This window comes from Rhyacophila brunnea, unplaced genomic scaffold (genome assembly GCF_057557595.1).
Source record: "Rhyacophila brunnea isolate RB1 unplaced genomic scaffold, BYU_Rbru_1.0 scaffold_5, whole genome shotgun sequence".
In the NCBI taxonomy this organism is placed as follows: Eukaryota; Metazoa; Arthropoda; class Insecta; order Trichoptera; family Rhyacophilidae; genus Rhyacophila; species Rhyacophila brunnea.
The window spans coordinates 22,400,902-22,424,332 of record NW_028233170.1 but is presented as its reverse complement, the minus strand read 5'-3'; the positions used below and the strand labels follow the sequence as shown (position 1 = coordinate 22,424,332).

At 34.2% G+C, this 23,431-nt stretch overlaps 1 protein-coding gene across 2 annotated transcripts in view; it reads right to left on the bottom strand.

Annotated features, from left to right (window-relative positions):
* Positions 1-23,431, bottom strand: part of mtgo (miles to go) — a 262,815-nt gene that overhangs the window by 73,533 nt on the left and 165,851 nt on the right. The window contains exons 1-2 of one of the 2 annotated variants that reach the window (XM_085955834.1): positions 20,902-21,233; positions 19,723-20,453 (exon numbers count right to left, since the gene is read on the bottom strand). In XM_085955834.1, the coding sequence (XP_085811960.1) occupies positions 19,723-19,906 (184 nt within the window). In that variant the 5' untranslated portion in view covers positions 19,907-20,453; positions 20,902-21,233. Of the gene's footprint in view, positions 1-19,722; positions 20,454-20,901; positions 21,234-23,431 lie in introns of those variants that run through there. The other variant, XM_085955835.1, reaches the window with a different exon arrangement.

Genomic DNA, 23,431 nt, shown 5'->3' with positions numbered 1-23,431 from the left:
TATGAGTTATATTTTTAATTGCATTAAGTAGGTATATAGAGAAGGGAATAATGTACAAGATTCATAAAAATAATCTAAAATACAGCATCATTAATCGAGTCACTTAGTTGTAGTATTGTGGCTTACAAATTATACCTACTACGAAAAAAATAAGAAATTATTGAGTAACGTAATTTAAAACTAATAAAAGTGGGTAGGTAACTACTAAATATAAATAAAAATCTTATGGTAGGTAATTTTGGAGATCAATTAAGTATTATGATAAATCACCAATTAACTCCAGCCGCAGAATATGGACCAAGTCCTAGACGACATCTTAACAGACTCAACAGATATGATGGGGTGCTAGGCATTAGATTAGATCAAGCCTTAAGGGCAGGTGAGTAAGAGGAGAACAGTAAAACATACATAAAACACCTCTGCTTCTAATATTGCCAAAGTGGGCGGCTATCCTAACAATAACATCTGTACAAACTAATATGATTTTGACAAGACGAGTTTATTGAATAGCTTTTATTGGAAAACGGGTCAGTCTGGGGCATCCAATTTGAGACACGCATACAACACGTTGCTCATTGCAAAATGACCCGAAGAGATGATTATCTTGCTCCATCGGGTTGCAAAAAAAAACGAATCAATAGGCCTAAAGATAAACAAAGCCAAGACAAAACCAATGTTCATAGATCGAATCTGCTGATAAAAAGACACCAATATGGACAGCGATATGTTTATCTCGGGTTCAGCATCTTTGATAAAAGTGGATTCGAGACCAACTAAGAAAACAGCATTGCCAAAAAACGTTATTTTGAAACTGCAAAGAGCAAAAAAAATAATAGCCTTAGTGACTAAAATACTTCTTGTCTTCCAAATTTGTATACTTCACGGCTATGACTAGACGCATTTTAAATGTGATGCTGAAGACGGATGTTGAAAGTCTTATGCAAGGTCAACGGATAAACTAGTACATTATCAATGAGTTAGATAACCAAGTTTGCCTGATCCGTAGTTGTGTCACATACAAATCGTGGAATTCAACCAAGTCATAGGTTGAAGGGCGAGGAAAAGATCCCTCCGCATGGATGGATAAAATTAAGTGTGCTTCAGGTTTTCTACTGACATAGACTCATTCTGCATGCTGCTGAATATCGACAAACTGGATGACGGCATAGTCATGGGACTCTGACGAAAAAGAATATAGGTACTTGCTAATTAAAATTTGTATGGATTATAATTTATTTCACGTATACTGGCACTACTGAAAGACGACAAGTAAAATATTCTTTCAAGTCCACTTTAAAAGTTATCTAATGATATTATATCCACTAAGCCGGGTCGCACATCCAAATTCATCTCGACCTCAACACGTCGACATATTCGGTTATTGTAATATTATGTATATAGGTACAAAATATTGTAATTTAATGCAATGGGGCGCAGGATGTCGCACCGGTACATTTACAGGAGCTGCTTTTTAATTATTTCGGCTAACCGCGTGACGTCACTGTACTGGCATGACCTCGCCTATGCGCACGGAAGACAGTTGCAACATTGGGCCCAGTTTTTATTTATGATTATATCCCAGTTGAGACGATTCTAAATGTGCGACTGGGTTAAAACTTGTCCAGAAATACAACAAATTTTGATGTACCTACAATAATTAGTGACTTTTCCGTTCCACATTGTACTATTATATGACCATTTAATAATTATGACAAAACGATATCTTTAACAAGAAAAAGTCGTTTTGACACTTTTATTTCAAAAAGAGTTTAACCTTTTGAAATGACAATTGTGACAATATATATTATTATTTTCCACTGATCTTGAATTCCATAATAATTGAATCAAATTATCTCATAGTATACAGATGCATGCCTCTTGATTCTTTACACAGGCATATTATTCATTTTATTCACCGGCTTATAAAAAACGTTTTTTTTTATAAACAAACTGTTTATCACAAACATACGCCATTTGTGTATCGCAAATTCGCTCTGACAAAATATGATGCTCATATCTCACAAAGGTCATAATGCTTCAATGCGTTGTAGCTGCAAAGAGAAGAGTGGGATTTCAAAGATAATTACTAAATTTAATCATAATGGAAAAACCAAAAACAAAAAAATGAATTCAAATTAAGAACGTGCGATTTCAGTAAGCAACAAAACACTGATACCTATTAGGTCGATTTTGTACTGCATGGTTTATTATTGGTTAACGGAATAACTACTAGAATCTAGATAATTGTAGCATATTATGAAAATATAGAGTTTATCGTTAAACCGAAATTTACCAGGGCTCGAAATGGACCGTAGCGGACCATGCTGCTGTGGTTCGTGAAATCCTCGTTAGATTAGAAAAATATAAATTGCGTTCTAGTTAGTGGATTATGAGAACATAATTAAATCCTTTTAACTATTTAACAAGAAACGCGTGGTAGATATAAAAAATTAACACATTTTAATACTTTTAGAAAAATATTGAGGGCTCCGGTTGGTAAAATTTTCCATTTCGAGCGCTGAAATTTACCACATGCGTGAGTACTTTCTGCGTGCACAGATAGGTGATTAAATTGACGTTAATTCTACAGCTTTCGGTTTTTGATGTTAACAACTTTACTGTTTTCCTATAGAGTTTCTGTTACTATTTTCGTGGGTAGTTTTAATATGCTAGACATTCTGAAGATGGGTTTTTTTTTGTTAAAAACAGCTGTCAATATGGACAACATAGACATGGTCGAAATGTGGGCGACTATGTGAAGGACCATCAGAAGACTGGAGGCTTTCGAGATGCGAGGGTTTGACGAGGATTTCCTGGGATGATTACGTCTTGCCAATGCTGAGATCCAATGAAGATGAGTCAGTAAACCAAGATAACTTATAGCTATAATCAAGCTCAGAAGGGCTGCATACTTCAGCACTTACATTATTATTCATGGAAAGGTAGCAGACCGATGGAGATTTCATTGGATGATGATAACTGTACCAAGGGCAGCAAAAAAAATGACAAAAACTTTATTTAGTAGGTACCTACAGTAGAAACTCGATATAACGAACCACGATATCTTGATATAACGAACTTTCGATATAACGGACAAAACATCCGGTCAAATGCAAAAATTGTTAAAATCATCCTTAATGTTATCCATGTTTAAATCCAAGTGTCCAATAAAACTTGATTCTTTTTTTAAAGCAGGATTGCCGAAAGCAAGCGCATCGGCATCAAACATTAACGTCACCGTTTGGATATAATAATATCATCAGAAGACGAATAAACAGGATTTTGTTTGTGTTTTTATATATGGACTTTCGGCTTTAACGGACACTTTCTCACCCGCATTAGTCCGTTATATCGAGGTTCCACTGTATTTTAAACAGTTTGCCATTAACGTGTATTAATTAGCACGATGTATGCATTATTGAATACAAAAATATCAAATAGGTTAAATCCGTTATAATAAAAACAATTGTTATTCATTTTCACCTAATTACGACATTTTCAGACAAACTTTTAGAAACGGCAATGATTTTTTTGCTTATATAACAATGGCACAATGAAAATGTTTAATACTAAATAACCTATATTGAATTCCGATATCAATTTACAAAAACATTTCTAGGAAAATTAATAAATCTAATATCTCAATATATTACTAATGAGCAAACAAAATAATTCATTGGAAATTAGTAATAATCAGTAAAAAATATAATTCCACAAATCAGAATAAACTTGTTCTGATAATAGATATATTTTTTTCTTAATAATAAAATAATTATGACGTATCGAGATGATTAACCAGAAATAGTACGCGGAAAAACAATAAATGAGAATAGAGACTTCTAAAAATATATGTTTTCAATTATTTTCCATGTTATAACCATTTTAAATGTATTCCAGTATATTATATTATAGTGTTGAATAAAAATAATATTTTATAACTAATAGCTTAGCAATTAATAATCACACACAAGGAAACTTACGTTATGTTTTTTGAGCGATAGATTATATGGTTATAATTTTATTAAGTAGGTATAACATTTCATCGAGATCTATTTTGATTTGTACATTATTTATTATACAGAAATAAAAACAATGTAACAACGTATCACAGAAAATTAATTTTCTGATTAAAATTCAGACGAATATCAAACTAGTGTAGGTACTTATACTATGAATAATGTATCCCAACATTCTAAACAATGGTGAAAGGCCATGATGATGCCGCTGTGTCTCATGCAGATACTCTGTCGAGAGAAAGAAGGTACGTACATACCGCGATAGTTTTGATTTAATTAGAAAAGCCACGAATGAAGAAATACAATTTTACAATATGCCCAATTAATAAGATTGTTCAATTTAAAAAAAAACCACAACAAAAACGTAGACGGCCATAAAACAGGTAAACATTTTATAACAGTCGTGCTACGTCAATTTTATTAATGACCAATAAATAATGACTACCTTTCGAATACTTGGAAAATATTATAGATATTGGTTTTCCTTATTGTTGAGATTGTCAAGTAACTTATCAATGCATTGTACTGGCCTCATATCGAAGGAAACAAGTTTCATGGCAAGGATTAAAGACGTCTTCAAAGTCGCTGGGCCCTTGAAAACGAGGTTTTATTTTACCTTGGCGACCGTTATTGATCACTGAAATTAGGAATTCAAACAACGCTTGTTAAATATTTGACGGATAGTTTTACAGCGACGTTCAACGATTTCTGTAATATCGTCCAAACTTTTTACCTATGGAATATTAATTCTTCTTTGACGTGCCGAATCTCCAATGGCTACAGGGTGTCGCTACAGAAGTTATCAAGGTAACGCCATTTTCCTCAGCTTTTAGGATCTCGAATTGAAAAATTATGTAATAACAAACATTAATTTTCTTATTTTTTTTTGAAGTATGTAGGTACCTACTATTTCCACAATTCATATTATTTATATAGGCCAGTTTTGTATTCTGATATTATTATGAAAATTGAAAACGAAATCGGTCTTGCAGTTATCAGTTATAATTTAAGTGATCATGTCTTGTTTTGTCATGGAACCGGAAATAGTATTTAATATAAAAATAACTAACAAAATAATTAGTGTTAGTTATTTCTTTCAATAGCATATCTTTTCGCCATAAATTAATAGTAAAAATCGCATTTAATAAACATGTTCAGTATATATTATAATATATGGTATTTGGGCAATTTATTATAATTGCAAAACTGTCATTTTTTAACTGTTGATTTTGTTATTACTTCTTCCAAGTGAATTAAGATAATAAATTGAAATTACAAATTTTATAGACATAACAGTGATACCAGCCGTACTATAATTATAGTACAATAATATAATTTTGATTTCGCGAAGAATGTAAAATACTATAATTTTACGCCAAATATACCAAAAGGATTCAAGACGAAAAATCTTCCTGTACTGTATATTTTTCAGAAATACTTACTATAATTTTTACGCCTTTGTACTATAATCAGCATAGAAAAATATGGCAACACTGAGACATAACCTTTAAATAAATACCGTACTGAGAGTGCTCAAAAATCATTGTAAACTCTATATAAGTAATATCTAAATTACCAATTTTACACTTCATCATAAATTGACCAATACCACAAATATATTTATAAGTATATTGTTTCAGAGATAACAACTGAATTAAAAATCACAAGAAATTACCGTCACTGTGTCGTGCAGATTTACTTAAAAAGCTAGATGTAAGATATCCAAATACTTCCGTAAAATAGATATATACAAAACTAAAGATCTTAAAAATATAAGATTAATCGATAAATCCGTGTCTCTTGAATTTGTTTATTCTCGCTAATTCGACTCTGTTCTCGATAACTTCACTGTGAAATATGCAGGGTTTCGTTGCCGAAATGGCCAAGGAAGGGGTGACCAGGAGAATTTACGATTTAATAAACTACAAAAGCTGTACCTATACTATAAACTATAATACTATAATCCAGACTCACGAAGTTTTAAGAGACACAGAATTGCTTTTAAAGTGGTAGTAAAACAAGCAGTGCAACGAGAGGAGAACAAATGGAAGTAATTATTACACAGTCACGAAAACCCTTATTAAATAATCAACGGATAGTATAAAGCAGTCATTAGTTTCGATATTGAAGTGATGTTACGAGGGGAATTTTAAGGATTATTTATAATTAAATACCCACTCCAGAATGTTATAGTAAAAATGCATTAAATGACTTATATCAATTATCATTTAAATTCATAGTAATAAAAACGTAACTGTATTATTACTATTAGATCATTGCACGGCGGAATAACAATTAATTGGTGACCTGACAATAGATAACTTGAGATTCGCAGATGACAACTACTAAATTAATCGCTGCTAATGAAAAGGACCTTAAAGATCTGCTACACCTATACCTAGGGATTGCAATACCGAATGAAAATACCAATACCGGTAATTCGGTATTTCCAATTGAATAATAATACTGGTATTCGTGAAAAATATAAAAAAACAGCAACCGATAAATATATATATAAAAACCTCTTTAAAATATTAATAGTTTATAGCAAAAATATCTAAATAAGTAAATATATGTAACTTTTAAAATGGGTAAAGGCAAGATACGGTAGAGATACTGATGTTTACAAATACTTATATAGTATATAGTTGAACTATTGGCACTTTCTTCTTCGAATGATCTTTCAATACATTTATTTTATGAAGTGTTGTTGGATGTGTATGTGCCTTACTGGTAATTTCACCAAATTTTTTATTGATTTTTTTACACTTCAAGCAGTTTATTTACTTTTATCCTAAAACCGAACACAATATTGATCACTTTTTTGTTCAAAAAACATTTATTTCTCTGTTATTCTATAATCTACTATTGGGTTGATAAACATCAAACAGGTATATTAATTAATAAATTTTATATCCACTTTTAATACCGAATATATCGGTATTGTCTGATTTTTAAATCCGGTATTTCGATATCGAAAAATACTGGGATACCGGTTTTGAAATACCGATATTGCAATCCCTACCTGCTAGAGAAAAATAGCTGCAAATACGGCCTCCTTATAAGACCATTAGTGAAAAAATCGGATGCGAAGAAAATGCATAAGAAATTATCAAGGCACGAAAATTATGTTGGTGCAAATATTAGTGTTCTCAATATTTTTGTAATGCGTCGAGTCATGGATCCTTAGGGCAAGGAAGCAAAAAAGGCAATTAATGGCTTCAAAATAAAGTGTTGGTGCTGAATGAGACACGGACAGAGCACGGGACGAACCAGTCAGCGAAATTCCAGATAGAGGAACGGCTCTCTACAATATGTATGAGACGCATTCTGTATTTTTTTTTTACAAATTAGTCGACACATCAGATAAATGGAAAGATTGGTGATTTTGAACAAATTTTAAATTATAAAATGTGATGGGCAAACTGAAAAAATCTTGTATCTCCTTATCACTTTTTTCGGACTCTTAAATTATCATATTTTACGCATTTCACTTGGAAAAAATAACCGATTTCAACCATAGTTAGAGCCTTAGAGTTATCATTGATATAAAAAAAATGCATACCTACCTAACGTTTAATGGGGACTCCACAATGTTTTTTTTTTCTGTGGGTAAATTGGTAGCTATAGAAGAATTAATATTCCATGCGTTGGCACATTAAAAGATAACGTATATATTATTTGTCATATTTGGGGACTTGTTTAGTCGTTATCTTAATATAATGTACGGATGAGATACTGTTGATTGCGATCGTTCAATTAACAAAATACGCATCGTACACACACCGGCTTTCTCAATATAGCCAAATAGAGTTTATGGAACAATATTCCACAGAACAATGTAAATTTTTAACATTTTAAGATAATTAACTAGATAGAAAGTGCTGAACTACCGATAAGCAATAATCGAAAACTTATACTCTCCAGTAGCTCGTGGCACACTAATGTACCGCGGCATTCCGGTTGGGGATGACTGCTTTAATTAATAGTGCAACAATTCAGTCTAGAGTAGGCGTGGCAAACCTATGAAACGTGATTCATATTATGTGAGACGGTAATTTATCTAAAATATATTTATTTTATAGTACTTATATATTTTTATAAATTTACTTAGTCTAACCGCAAACTGGACTGTTTAAACATTATTTATTTATTTAAGAAAACAAAACATAACAAAACTAAATTCAAGACGTTCAGAACATGAAAAAATTTACATTATAATAAATATTACTCTCACAAGATAGAAGAGAATATACATAATAATAATAGTAATAATTAAAATAATTTTATACAGAAAAATAAAACTTCAGATACAAAATACATATCACGTCACCGAAAATGTCTACGTCTTTGGGGAGCGCATTTACTAGTCTTGCACCCCTCGCTAATGGTGCCTGATAGGCTTGACACGATTAGAACGGATTACACAATAGTATTTTTATAAATACACATTTAGCAATATGTATGTGAATAAAAAGTAATAGGTAGTATGCAGAAAGTGAATGGAACTTGATATCTGATACGTTAATTCAGTTAAAAAATTAACAAACCGATATTTGTACGATTTTTCGGTAGACATATTAATGCAAACAAGTTAAACATAGTCTTCACAATGATTTGACTAAAACATGTGTAAGATTCTATTCCGCGAGAAAAATCTCGTCTTCAAAAAGTGTTTAAGTGTTACGATAGATAAACTACGCCTCAGTTTAATGCGCAGAGATTCATATCTTCTTTTTCTCTCGCTCCTGTGTCAAGCTAAGCGATGTAATACGTATTAAGGTGACGCATCAGTGAAACGCCAAATAATTTCCAACTGTAGGCGCGACGAAATTTTGGACTCGCTGCCATTCACTGAGAGAATCTCGAGCCAGAAGTATGTCACTTTGCTGCGTGATGGCGACGGGTCAATTAATTCTAAAATCGTGTAAAGATGACTAAAAACGTTACCCATTTACTTTAAAAAGAAAACATGTCAATGAATATATTATTATTGTTACTAATAGAACAATAAACAGAACATAAAATGAACGTATGTTGGATTTATATGACAAATTATATTTCGTTTGACAGGTGTCATTTGCACCCGCGACCCGCAGTCCGCGCATCGCCTAGCAACGATCTTTTTAGACCGTGCCTCAACTAATGCATGGCCTTAAGTGATACGACGACTCCACACGAGCTTCGTCGGGTTAATTTAAAAATGACTTTCACGCGAATTTATTAAGGACAATATAGGAATATATTATAATATTTTATAATGACTAAATGTACCTAAATGCCTTTTACATTTTCACGAGTGAATTCCTATCTCGATCAACGCGTTGGAGATACCTAGTCTAGACGACGCGAGGGAGACAGAATTGTATTCGGTCTGACCATTCGATACATAGTGGGGAATATAATTTCTCCCTTTCCACCACCAAAAACGCCGACAAATAAGTGTATCTTCAAAATTTAAGTAAGTATTTAAAATAAAGTCAATGAATACTGTTTACCAGTATTGTGGAATAAAAATCTACCAGAAAAAGTTGCTCATGCCAGCAAGTTCCATGAATGCAATCAATTAAGTTGTTATAAGAACAATTGGGCAATTTACATAATAAGATATTTGGATGATTACCATTATTTTTTTATAAACGAATTTAAAGTGAGATAAAACACTGACTGATGAGCAAGTGGCGGAAAAAACATTTATCTATGATGTGAATTTAATTAATTCAAGTGTATTTATCAGATAAGTATAACACATTTTATCTGAAAAATAATATTATGACTTTTTTTAGAGATAATTAAAAAAAATACTGATTAAAATAAACAATGCATTTTCCTCCTTTCATTACATTATGCAAATACCAATAATCCAACATAAGTAGATAAGATTATATCTACACGCACCTACATACTACATAAATTATACATAAACATAATAGTACTGGGTATACGAGAATGTACAATATTATAGTCATGTTGAATTGAAAGAAAAAATGGATTACTTAATATTATTCGAATGTAAATTATGTAAAAAATGTAAATAAAAAATGTAACTGTACCCACATCAAAACTGAACCAAACGCACCTTTGCAAGGCACTTCACATTTGCCTCGGAAATCTGGACATTAACTCGGAGAAATGAACGAGCTCTTTATATATATGAAAGAAAAAATCTCCGTCGTATTTATGGGGCAATGTTGGTATTTCATGAACTTCTAATAACAGCTGAATTAGTATTCAGCACTATAAAAACATTTCTACACTGAAAATCTAATAATGTGTCTATTCATCATGACGTCAAACATTACAAAACTGCACAATTTTTAAACTATACCGCTGGACTAAAATGGCGACAACTCTATTAGCCTACTTTCTTAATAAAAAAAGAGATTATCAGTTAATTAAAAGGAAAAATATCAACAGAGCCATAATACGTCCCAGGTTCAAATCCTGGGTCTGGCAAAACACATATCGTTTTTCAATGTGTTATGCAATGATTGAACAAGTGGCTAGCTAACATAAATTTCTCATAAAAACGCGGATTGTGCAAATGACGCGAGCCGAACGAAATATAATTTGTCATAAAAATTCAACATGAATCCTTTTAATGTTATGTTTATTATTATATTCGTAATAATAATAGTATATTTATTGACATGTTTTCTTTTTCAAGTACATGCGGAACGTTTTTTAGTCATCGTTACACGATTTAAGAATATATTCCTCCGACGCCACCACAAAACAAATTGACGTCCAAACAGGTCGACTATCGCTCTCCGACTGGCAACGCGGCCGAAATTACGTCCCACATACTGTTCAAAATTGTTTGCCGGCACTTATGTACGCTCTTAATACAAACCTTCATTCTATGAAGGCCCATAATATTATGATCTTCTTAGGATCCGAAATGGTTAAAAATAAAAATGTTATTTTGCGCCTGGTGGACTCTGTGGTCTATTGGAGCCGAGAGATAACTTATGAAGCCGTAGAGCAAGTTCGAAAGTTGTTTTTTTTTTTAGATAAATAAATATACATTATAAAAAAGTAAAATAACATAATATTTTATGTTCAATAAATTTAATCAGTAAAATACGGTTGTCCTATGACTATTTTTCGGTCACCTACCACTGTCTATATTCCATCAGGAAACACCTTTCTCCACTGGTAGGTATATTTACACGATTTGATACATTTTACATAATGTTATATTCTTGGTTGATAAAAATATATATAATTAACACTCAGATTTGTATTGACACCGGCTGTAGTTCACTTATAATTGAGAGCGATCTCATTGGATTTTCAAGAACTCTCAACTGATAAAATAAGACAACTAGCATTTGTGATGCATAATATTACTATGTACCTTCCATCAATTTGACAAACTCGTACCTAGCCATAGAGCGCGGGGCGATGAAAACATGACGCAGTCTGGACTCAAGTAAGTGGTAACCTCAAACGACCACGTGACGACCGCCATTTAAATGGATCCGAAGGAAGATGTCAATTATTTCATCTAATCGTAGGGAAGACGCGCTCTCTTGACCCTTTGAAGAATGACGAACGCATATTATGGGAGACAACGAGGCGAATAGTATTTAATGGAACTTCTATTCAGATACTACGAGTACCCACAACTTTATCACTAAGAATAACATTGGTTTAGGTTATTTATGGTTAGAAATAAGTGAATAGCATATCAGGGCATATCCATTGAATACATGTCTCTGAATTGAAACGGTGCATTCCATATGATCCGAAGTTGGATCGTAACAGAGTGCAGTAAGCACAGAACAAATTAATAAATATATAATTACAAGATATAAAGAACTTGTTAAGTATATACATCGTTTTTAAATTTTCTGTTGAATCATATAAACTTGACTCGACTAGCTTAACCGATCAAAAAAAATGTACTTGATAGAAATAACACTGAAATGTCATTTTGACATTCATATTGATTTCCATAGTAACGCACGTGTATATTAAAAATTTAGTTGCTAGGACCCCAGACCCCTAGCAACCAATAATAGTGGATTGAATTACGGATTTCTTCCGAAATAACTTTTCATACAAAACAGAATTAACTGAAAATGAATTCAGTTCTACTTAAAGATGGCTAAAAGTATTAAAAAATGCATTGGCATCGTGTTCTGATTTATTCTAAAAGTTTCAAATGTCTAGCTAGTCGGGAAGTTAGTTAAAAATCGATTGCAAGATTTGTACCGAACAAATAAGAATACGAGCTAAGAAAAACGTTGTAAAAAAACATTGTAAAATATTATAAAAGTCATCGCCGTGGACCAATATTTTGATGAAGGGAATTTTATGGTGGTCAACCCGTAAAACTCAAATATAACAAAGCATGCCGACGGCACTCAATAGTAACAAACATATTATTATCATATTTATACGTAACTATTGAAAATAACATATTCTAATCCCATATTTTTCCACACTCGAGATCCGTAGCCTGTTATACCACACCCAGTAGGGTAAGCCAGTACCCATCAATTTTGTGTTCCCAGTAGGCAGTAAGTAAGTGTAAATTCCGCGGCGTTCAACTGAAAACGAACGTCCACGGAAAGTCTCGACAACTCCTGAATGCAATCGGAAATTCGCGACGAGACATGGACGCGCAATGCAAATACAATTCACATTATTGACCGTGAAGGATTCGTTCAGTATGCCAATAAAACTACATTTCGTTGGCTCAATTATGGCGAAATCGGCCGCACAACGATCGAAAGAGTACCGCGAACGATAAAGTGCGAGTGCACGTCTAATGAATAAGAAAACTCCCAAAAGTGGAAGACAGCGAGAATGGAGAGCAAAACAAAAAGTTTACTACGAATAACAACTGAAAATAATAAATAATAAAACCATAATAAGAAAAATTTTGCTAAGTGATGGATAAAAGTCTTTTTTTGGGTTGTCAACCTTGTTAGTCATTTACTTAGTGATCTAGGAAAGTATTAAATCCACAATTCTTAATGATCCATAATGTCTTATAAAACCTTCCAATGATTATGTTTCACTTTGCAAAATGTTTCCCAATACGCGCGTATAATTTTATTTATTAACGATTTTACAATGCGTGATGCGAATATAGCAGCAATGTTATTTCAATTTATTTTGTTATTCTGTGATCGACTTAAGGCTATACTTCAGATGAGGCATGGTCTAAAAAGATCGTGACTAGGCGATGCGCGGATTGTGCAATTGAACAATTCAACATGCGTCCTTTTAATGTTAATTATAATAGTATATTCATTGACATGTTTTCTTTTTCAAGTACACGCGGAACGTTTTTTAGACATCTTTACACGATTTAAGAATATAATCCTCCGACGCCATCACAAAACAAATTGACGTGCTCACACTTCGACTCTCAGTCTCCGAATGGCGACGACTGCAATATTTCGTTCCACATGTACATCTATGTTCCACATACTGTTGAAAATTATTTGCTGTTTCACTTATCGTCGCTATAGGATTGGTTTCCCGAATATCCGTTTTTGTCGAAATCGACCTCTTAATGCAGAATGTTTTTTTGTATCTAATTGGACGAGAACCATCCCTTTCTTTAAATTACTTTGTAATGGTAATGAATACATCATTCATATGCTGTAAAAATTACAATTTAAATATCTCCATGTATTTAAATATAGGATTATGATTTTTGTTTCTCGTCTGCTGAACATTTGGTCTATTCGGGAAACCAATCCTACAGCGACGTTATGTAGGTACGCTCTTAAAAATGTTTTAAAAATGGAATTGCGTGGAAGAGCCGTGCACATTGCAGGTTTAATTTTTGTAAAATGTAAATTTTATATACGTACTAATAATATGTAGGTAACTTTTAATAATCCAGAAAATATTTTTAACCCAGTCATTATTGTAGACTATAATGTATCTGTTGATTGTATGATACTTAAATACCTACACATTTTAAGCAAACAAAATAAGTTTTTTTTCTGATTATCCCAAAGCATTCAAAGGAATTGTTATTGCGCGAATGAGTTCGCCGATTTCACGGCTGAGAAATTCATATACCTACTGGGAAACTTCAATGATTAATTTTCGATAACAATAAGCAAATAAAAAACTAGTTTTTTTTCTTCTTTATATTAATATATCTAAAATAAATTATTTCCAATTATTGTTATCCGCTAAAGCGACGTAATAATATGGCGGAAAAAACTGTGACACGAATTTCACCGGATTGTTATAAAAATTAATGTTAAACCACGCATGCGTCAAGCTGCTCGTCGGGTGGGCGGATTTTAAGTGCTAGGTATGAACCAAAACAAATGAAATGCCGACTATTGTTGCTAGAGCAACTAGCGGACTAAACGAACCAAGACAAGAAAGTAATTTGTGTGTGATTCGTAATAATTCATAACTGAGACAAACAGAATATAATTTTATATCGCAATACTGAATTTTGTAACATCCGCCATTTTATAGTGACACTTTTCATATTAACCGCCAACATTCCACAAGGAGCTGTGGAACGTACAATGACATTCATTTAATACAGGCGCACACTCAGTAAAATAGTCACTATCTATATCTATCTATAGTGAATATCGCACATTTTCAGGTACATTCTTCATACCCAGACACTCCACACTTTGAAACTAGCAATTAACACTTGGCCTGCAGGTATCTACGTGTTATTGTGAGCTGTCGCATCCACACGTGTCTATCTAATGCGCATGGCCACCGGCCATCTTTAGATTAATAAAGCCTGAGCATAACTTTTTGCACAAGCAACGAGTGATCCACTGCCATACTATTTATTGGTAAAAAAAACTTGCAAGCAGAGTTTGGTAGTCTATAATGACTGAAGAGTAGGGGAGGGGAAAGGGGAGGGGCGGAAAGGTAGGACCAATCGTGAAATGTATCGGCTTTCCTCTTAAGTCGGCAATGGCATGCCTTAACACTCATAATTATTAGGATCATTAGTGCCCATTTGTGTCATCCGTCACGTCTCGTCTTTTGTATACTTATGCCTTTTATATTGACCCAATTTATGAGTGCCACAGGTCTTGTGTGTCGTAGAATGTCGATAGGAGTAGGGTCAACCCGTTGAGAGGGCTTTTTGTTGACGATCATGTCATGAGGTCCTGATGAAGAAGAAGAACAACTAATATGCCATTTATATTTTTACCGTTTCTGGGGGGAGGAGAGTCCTGATCCGAAAACCTACCCCTTGTGTGCGCGCCTGATATAATATAATACATTGCTTTAGCTACGCGATGCGCCATACGATTGTGCCACGAGCGATTCGGAAGTGTGTCGCGTGAATTTCCATCTATCCAGCGGAATAAAACATAATAAAGACTCTTCTGCTATTTGCCACAATATGTAATATAATTATTAATATGGGTCTGCTCTAAACAATCTTTTTCGTCGATGATCGTCATATATTTTTTTTTGAATTGACCAAAAATTAGAAGTAGCCCTTTCAAGCATCGACCCAATCACGGATGTGTTCTCTTTAATAAGTAAAACGATGGCATTGAAAGAATTGATTAGGCACTTACATACCATTTATAGCTGAAAGCATTTTTTAAACCATATATAATTAATCTTTATATAGTACCTACGTACCTACCACGTACTATTGGTGAATTGTATAATTAGCAACTTTGTAACTTTAAAATAGTTGAGTCTGTCTAAATTCTATAGTACTTAATTAAAAAATAAAATTAGACAGATTCTAATATTATGTATCGAGTACTGAAATTTAGAAAATGTGCGATGGCTATTACCTTAATAAAAATAAAATAGCTATTTTTTTCTAATAATCAGAAATAATAATTGTGGGTGTTATCGATTTGATAAGTTAATAACGGTTGATAAATTTAATACACATAATATTATGTAATTGCAGTACTTACATACGATAATACAGAAAAATAAATATGTTTGAACCGAATCTGAAATAAGTTCAAATGTGTTATAAAATGGTTAAAACTTTCATAACAATTCCGAGAAACGTGAAATATAAACAAGTCTTTATATTAGCTTCAAGTTATAAGGAACTGGGGTTTTTCCGCTCTTGGCTGGGCGGTGTGGTGGCATTTGCGAGATAAATTATTACTATCTTTGTCTGGTCTATGGTGAGAATGATAAGGTCCCGAAATGATGGGTCATCGAGTGACCTCTCGACCGATTAATGCTGACCTCGGAGACACTACTACGACATTTCAGCGATCTGGCGTCGCACGATTTAAAAAAGGACAAAACGAGATACCAATGGTGTTTTAAAATGTGTTCCAGGCTGCACAGAGAGCCGGTTAATTAAGCTGCAACCAAGGCCTGAACAAGAACGAATCATAAGTGCGAGTGAGAAAGCATTCGGCACACTTATATTCTCCGCAATATGCGTTAGAGTAAGATAGGTTTCGCTAACTACAACACATAATAGTAAGATTTGATTAAACCTTGTTGTATTCCTGTAAAACCCTCAAATTATTTAAGTATTTTTTTTAATAAATTTGATGTAGGTACACTTAAAATATTTAGATCGGTGCTTGAAGCCAATCTACAGTTTTTATATTGGAACAACCCGTCACTGTGATAATACTATGACTGCCCAAATAACTAACTGTAAATTTTCACTTTAAATTAAAAGGATTTGTTTAGAAGTTAATTTGAGGGATGTATCACACTCAACAAAATTAGAGGTCGAGTGCCGTTGTAGCCGTAATTTTCATTCGCATCTCAGTAATATGCATTCGTCACTCAAATCTTTCTGGGAAACACACACGAGCATTTGCGTGAATATCGCCGCAGCCGCTTGCGACTGTACAATGCTATGTGGTAAGATAAGACACTAGTACCACTAAATGCCGCCCGTGTGGTGTACTCCTATAAATACTAACTTCAGTAGCGCTGGTCGATGAAGCGACCAGTTACAGCGGTCACTTAGTACCAAGTAAGAAAATCTAGTATTCTTCACAATTTGAGTGTAAAAACCAGTCAAAGATATTAAAAAAACATATTTTGACGCCTAGTGGCGATTTTTCGCAAAGGTAAAAAATTATCAAACTTGTCAGTGCCTCAGGTTTTCGTGTATCTAAAACCGCAACTAACTAGCTCAGTAATTAACAACCGAGCTTCCGCTGAATCCTGGAGCTACATGACGTTTGCCGCGGATTCCGCGACAATTCGCATAAGTTTCTGAAAAAGGATGCAACTTGAAACATTTTTTAAACAATAATTAAAACAATATTCGACATGAAGTTTTTTAAATTTTAAGAAAAGTTCATAATATTATGTAGATGAAAAAATCTTCGCCTCCGATGCCAACAGACAGTTCTTGTGAATGTAAATATTCAATTATAAAATATGTCATTTGCATGTACCCGTTTAGGACAGGCACGCAAAAATTATAAAATGTAGTAGGTATATGGGTAATAAATTTAAATATACTTAATAGAAAAAAAACTGTAAGAATGTAACGGCATGTACCTATATTATTATTTACACATGAATCGCCTTGTTTCAAAAGCCCCTAAAACGGTTTTTGAACATTTTTGAGTTATATATGCATTTAGATGGATTGGATGGAATTATCAATTAATACGTATGATCAAAAATTAGGGTAATTTTCAAAACCCTCCAAAATGGTTGGCAGTGCTTTTCAAATACCCCTAAAATGGAAAGCCAAAATACTCTTTCGAATGAAACGAATTAAAAAATAAATACATAAAGTTCACAGATTTGATAGATATGAGTTTTTCTCATTTTTCTCAAAACTACCTAAAATTGTTTTTCTCATTTTTCTCAGAACTACCTCAAATCGTTTTAGGGGCTTTTGAAACTAGGCGCTTCACATCTATTTTGTATTTTACTCTTCTCGATTTTAATGTCAGCCAGCTAGGGGTGTTATCCCTGAGATTTAAAAAATGCCATGAGAGTTCCGCCCATAGACTATAGATACATCGTTCCGCCAAAAAAGGTTGGGATCAAGTCTTGAATGGTGTTTTAATAATATATCATCAGTATTGTACTACTAGATAGATATAGATACGTAAAATAATAACGACACTAATTATTGACAATGGAAGATTGCAAATCGATTCGGAAATAAATCGTGGGTATAAATAATCAATTCTAAAAATGTTATCCCATCGTAGCATGTATTTTATTGAGAGCTAATCGAGCGTAAAAATCACAAAATGATTAAAGTCACTCATTTGCGAAAGGAAAATTCAGACTAAAAGGTACACATCAATACGAAAGCATTCAAATCGATGAGAGGAAATAATTAAAATCGACTTCCTCAATACGGCTCGTAAATTTATTTTAGATGCGATTTTACATCGAATCCTAATTTTGGTTGAGTGCTGATCTGTTGCTATTATTGGTCGTTAGCCGACTTTCACATGATACTAACTAGAAGGTCATGTAACTGGAAGACTATGTGTTTTTTCTCTGTCATAATAAACAAGATTGATCGACTTCAAGAGGAAAGACAACAAGGGTTAGTCGTACAAATAATTTGAGCTAGACGCCGATAAAAGCTAGACGCCGATAACTGCAAAGTAATATTAATTACGAACTAAGCACTTGGTAGAGTTTCATTTTAAACTAACTGTCGACAATAAAACTAAATTTATGAAATGTAATTAATCATATTATATTACATGGCCCATTGTAGCCAGGTCGTAACACGAAACTGTAAAATTTGATAGTAGTGCTTTTTATTGCTTATATTGAAATATCTATATGACAGTGGCGAAGGGTGAGGGTAGGCTGTTAAGAACCGAAAAAATGATGAATACTTTTTCAGTCATATCTATTTGTTTTCGTTAAATTAAAAATACATATTATTATAGATTATGTCGGTTTTTTTTATTTATTAAGCTCTACATAAGCCAAACCGTGGTAGATTAAAAAATATTCTTCTATTTATAAAATATCCAAAATTATGTATGACCTGCAAAGAACAAGGAGGTTCACCAGAACCATTTAAGTAATTGAAAGCCATAGGTTCGCCAAATCTCTTCGCATCGCCTGTTTTTTGTTTGGATTTTCATGAATCAAAATCAAGTAAGTAGGTACCTAGGTAGTCGTGCTATTTTTTACCCTTGTGGCACAGCATTCAAATATTGTTTTCTCACACTATTCAATTATCTACTATTTTTTCAATAATAAATAGAATCAATACTGATGTTTTCCTGTTTCAAAAATGAATTACACAGTTAATTCCACGTAGATGAAATTCGCATCGATGTGTTTACATCCAATTATTTAAATAAATGAAGATAAAATAATATCGTATAAAAACAAATCAATAATTTGGGTACGATTTTAAATTGAATGTTTTCAAAATTATCGAAAGATTGTGTGGAAGGACAAGAGTTGTAGACGTACAGGTCATAGGTACCTACTATTAATTCATTATACACTAAAAGAAAGTAGGCACAAATCGTACAAAGGCTTTCGTCGCTATCCAATTAGGTACGTATGTAGGTACACTTTTGCTCCGTTAACCTTATTAGTATTACTAACCGCCGGAAGACTTTAAACTCTTAAGAGTGTATCACTTAAATACTTCAATCAGCGGTGCAACTACCTATAACTATTTATAGCTAATATACACGAATCTGAACACTTGGCATGAATTATTGAATTGCATCTATAATGCTGAGTCGAATGTTTAGTTTTAGCAGTTAGTAGTAGAATAGCATACCATATTCTCCGTGGACGGTGCATATCTGTTGCATTTGCGGTGGACACTCGTTGGGGCCAGGCCCCGACAAATAGTAGTGCTGATCGGGCGGGTAGAACTCGCCGTAGGGCGAACAGTACAAGTCGTGGTGGGCGTGTTGAGGCGCGGGCGGCGGCTGCCCCGTCACCACGTCGACGCGGACCATCCCTGCGCCTGTCAGCGCTCGGCCGGCATCACCCTGCGACCCGCCTTGCCACCAATACAACTCACCGATGATCACAGGAAGACAACACCGCAACTGACAACTCCAATACTCGGCGACACTCCGAGGTCAAAAAAACCTCTCACCACGACACACTTCACACACAGAATCTACGAAAAACTACACAATTTTAAATCAACAACAACAATAACGCAATTTAAAATCTGCAGGATGTCAAACAATCACAGTTTCAGCAATCCAGTGTATAAAAATATACTCCAGATTTCTTCACTTCAAACTTATCAATAAAATAATTGACGTTTAATTTTGGCTCATATATTGATCCTTTGTTTCGATTCGTTTCTGCAATAAACAGACACTTGCACCTCCCTAGTGTAAAATATTTTCTTTCTCGTTTTTTTTTGGTCTTGCGTGAAGATTATCCGTGGCGGCTCCGTCCGCTATGGTCCATCATGCGACTGCTACGTGAAGGGGCCCTCGTTTGAGTTGGGAGCCTTATCGTGACCACGGCCCACGTTCGTATCCTTATCTGCGCCAAACGGGAAATAAACAAATACGTCACAAACTAAAAAATTATCGCTAGGCCAACGAACAATCGCGGCAATACAATTATCGTGTTAATATTATAATAATATGTTAATTATGGTGATTTTTCTCCGTATAGTATTGTATAATAAAACCTGGTCGATTTTATAAAATATCCGGAAGGAAAACTAACGGGTAAATTTTGCGCGCGTGTACCACCGGATGGATATCGACATTTTTATTACATGTATTTGGAACAAATCAAATAAACATGAACTATAAGCTTTACATAATGGAATATTGCATGATAACTATTCAGTTAGAGACTATGAATGAATCTAATATAATTTATTACATCAAAGCAATAAATAAATATACGGACAAAACAGGATCGCACGATTGTATCATAATATATTATGAATACAATAATTTAAAAAAAAATCAATAATTACCTAGTTTGAAATGATACAGCTTTGTATAATAAAATACTCATTCACGATAAATTACTCTAGGGTAATTTAACTGACTCGAAAGTAACGAGTACTTTACTGAGAATCTGTTAATTAAATTCCCAGCACCACGGATGATAATACACACACAAGAGTAGGTATGCACTCTCTCTCACACTAACAAGAGACGGACGTATGCACACAAGTGAGAGATTTTAAAAACTGTTACATTATTATTGTATGCGGACGGGAATTAGTAAAGTGCAGCGAGGAAAATGATTTCGAGTTCGGGCGAACGAGTCACTTGCTATCCGGATCGCGCGCCGACACCAACTGACTCGGACTACGCAAGAGGAGAACGGAGAACTTGGACGTATGTACTCGTGTCTTACAAGAGTCACGGATAGAAAAGCATTCCACGACTGGCGGCATTCCCAAGCTGTATGCGGTGGGGGAGGGAACGCGGGAGTGGGGGGAGGTATTGGACGTCACAAGCCCGTTGTACAGTCTCCGTTTTGCCTCTTTCTGTGCGATCTTGAGAGGCACCATCGACCTCAGCAGAGCCAGCGTTTTTTGCAGATGCGAAACAGATTTTTTTTCCAATCGCCGTGAAAATGCCAGCAATTCGATATGTAAACCGATGGAAATCGAACCATTCTATATCAAAGTTTTAGTTTCCTACTTTTAGAAATGGTACAATAATAATAATTCAAAACCAGCGAAGATTTTCTTTGACGCAGGTGACGCAATCGATTCGCCAGAAGATTTAAAAGGGGCCTCTAAATAGTTCAAACCGGTCACATCCCAACCCCATAAGCCAGCCACTGTTCAAAAAATTAGGATTTTAAATGTTGTTGTAAATAAAAAGTGCACATAACACACTAAATTAGAATCTGCAAAAAATCGCAGGGTTTCAATATATATTTTCACATAGTGAACGTTCAATGAATGTAAATATTACGTATAATTTTTGTTTATTTGTCAAATAATTGATCAAGAGGTTCTTTTAAAAGCTATGACAAACGAAATATTCGCTTAGAAATGAAATCGTTAACACATTATTAATGCTGGCGAACAAATTTCTCCAGTGTCTGGAGCTGGGAACATTTGCTAAAGAAAGAAGACTTTAATTTAATATTATTAAGATTTAAATTTTTGTAAAATAAATGATATGCGAACAGTTGCATTACAAACAATAGTTTAATTTAGTGCACCCCGCTATGCTCTGGCATCTGAAAATAGGGTAAGTATCAAAGAGATAGGACTCTGGTAAGTATCCATCTCTTGTCCATCCATCTCCACGTCTTGCAAGCTGCAGCCTCCCGCCACGCGTAGCTGCAACCCGTAGATCACTTTTATTTGTGATTTTGTTGGATTTAGGATACTATAACTAACAGCCTATTTCTAATGCTCTCAGTGTCAGGTTGGCCTCTGGAGAATAAGGGCCGAGATTTTTGTTCTTGTTCCATGGGGGTATTTGGACATTCGGACGTCTGAATAGTATCTTCAAGAGTGACCTACCATTATGTCTTAAGCGTAGGGTGTTCAACCAATGTGTGCTACCCGTGCTCACATATGGCTGCGAGACGTGGACCCTCAACACGAGAGATGTCCAAAGGCTAAGAGTCACACAGCGAGGCATGGACAGGTGCATGTTGGGCATCACGCGAAAGGACCGTAAGAGAAACGAATGGGTTAGGAAGCAGACAAGAGTACGCGATGTAATAGACGTTGCCAAACAGCTGAAATGGAGATGGGCGGGGCACATTGCTCGCCGAAAGGACGGCCGCTGGACAAATGCCGTCATCCAATGGTACCCAAGGGGTACGAAACGGCCACAGGGTCGCCCTAAAAGCCGCTGGATTGACGAACTGGTAAAGTTCGGCGGAAATACGTGGCAGCGAACGACACAGGAACGAGAGAGTTGGAGAAAGCTTGGGGAGGCCTTCATCCAGCAGTGGATTGACCCCGGCTGATGATGATGATAATGCTCTCAATGATCTCAATTTTTACATTCGTACATTTCTGTGAAAGCCATATAAAAAAACCATTTCGCAACGGGTAGGTAGGTACGTATGTATTTGTTTATTCTGTCAACTAACTTCATTACGAGTGAACTTATATTATGTACAATAACTTGAAACTGGTTGGTTCCTCGGAATTATTAAAAAAGCTTTTTTCCACAGTCGTCTAGTTTTTTCTGTAATAACTTGCCTTCGTAAACTGAATGTATTAAAGTAGTACTTATATAAATTTAAACAGCTAAAAGAGTAAATCACGATTAATATTAGTGTAATAATAATATGTAGGTATGTACATACAGACATTACTGTCAAAACTGATTACTAGAGTGTACAGTTGGTACCTTCTACAAAAACTTCCTTGTAATTTTCGGCAATAAAGTATTGATATATACCTAATGAAAATTGATTCGAAATGAAATAATAAAAGCCTTCGATATTTTTTCGATACGATCGCCGAGTTCGATCACGTCCGGGCAAAAGTGCAAAACCGTGCAGCATACAAAACACCA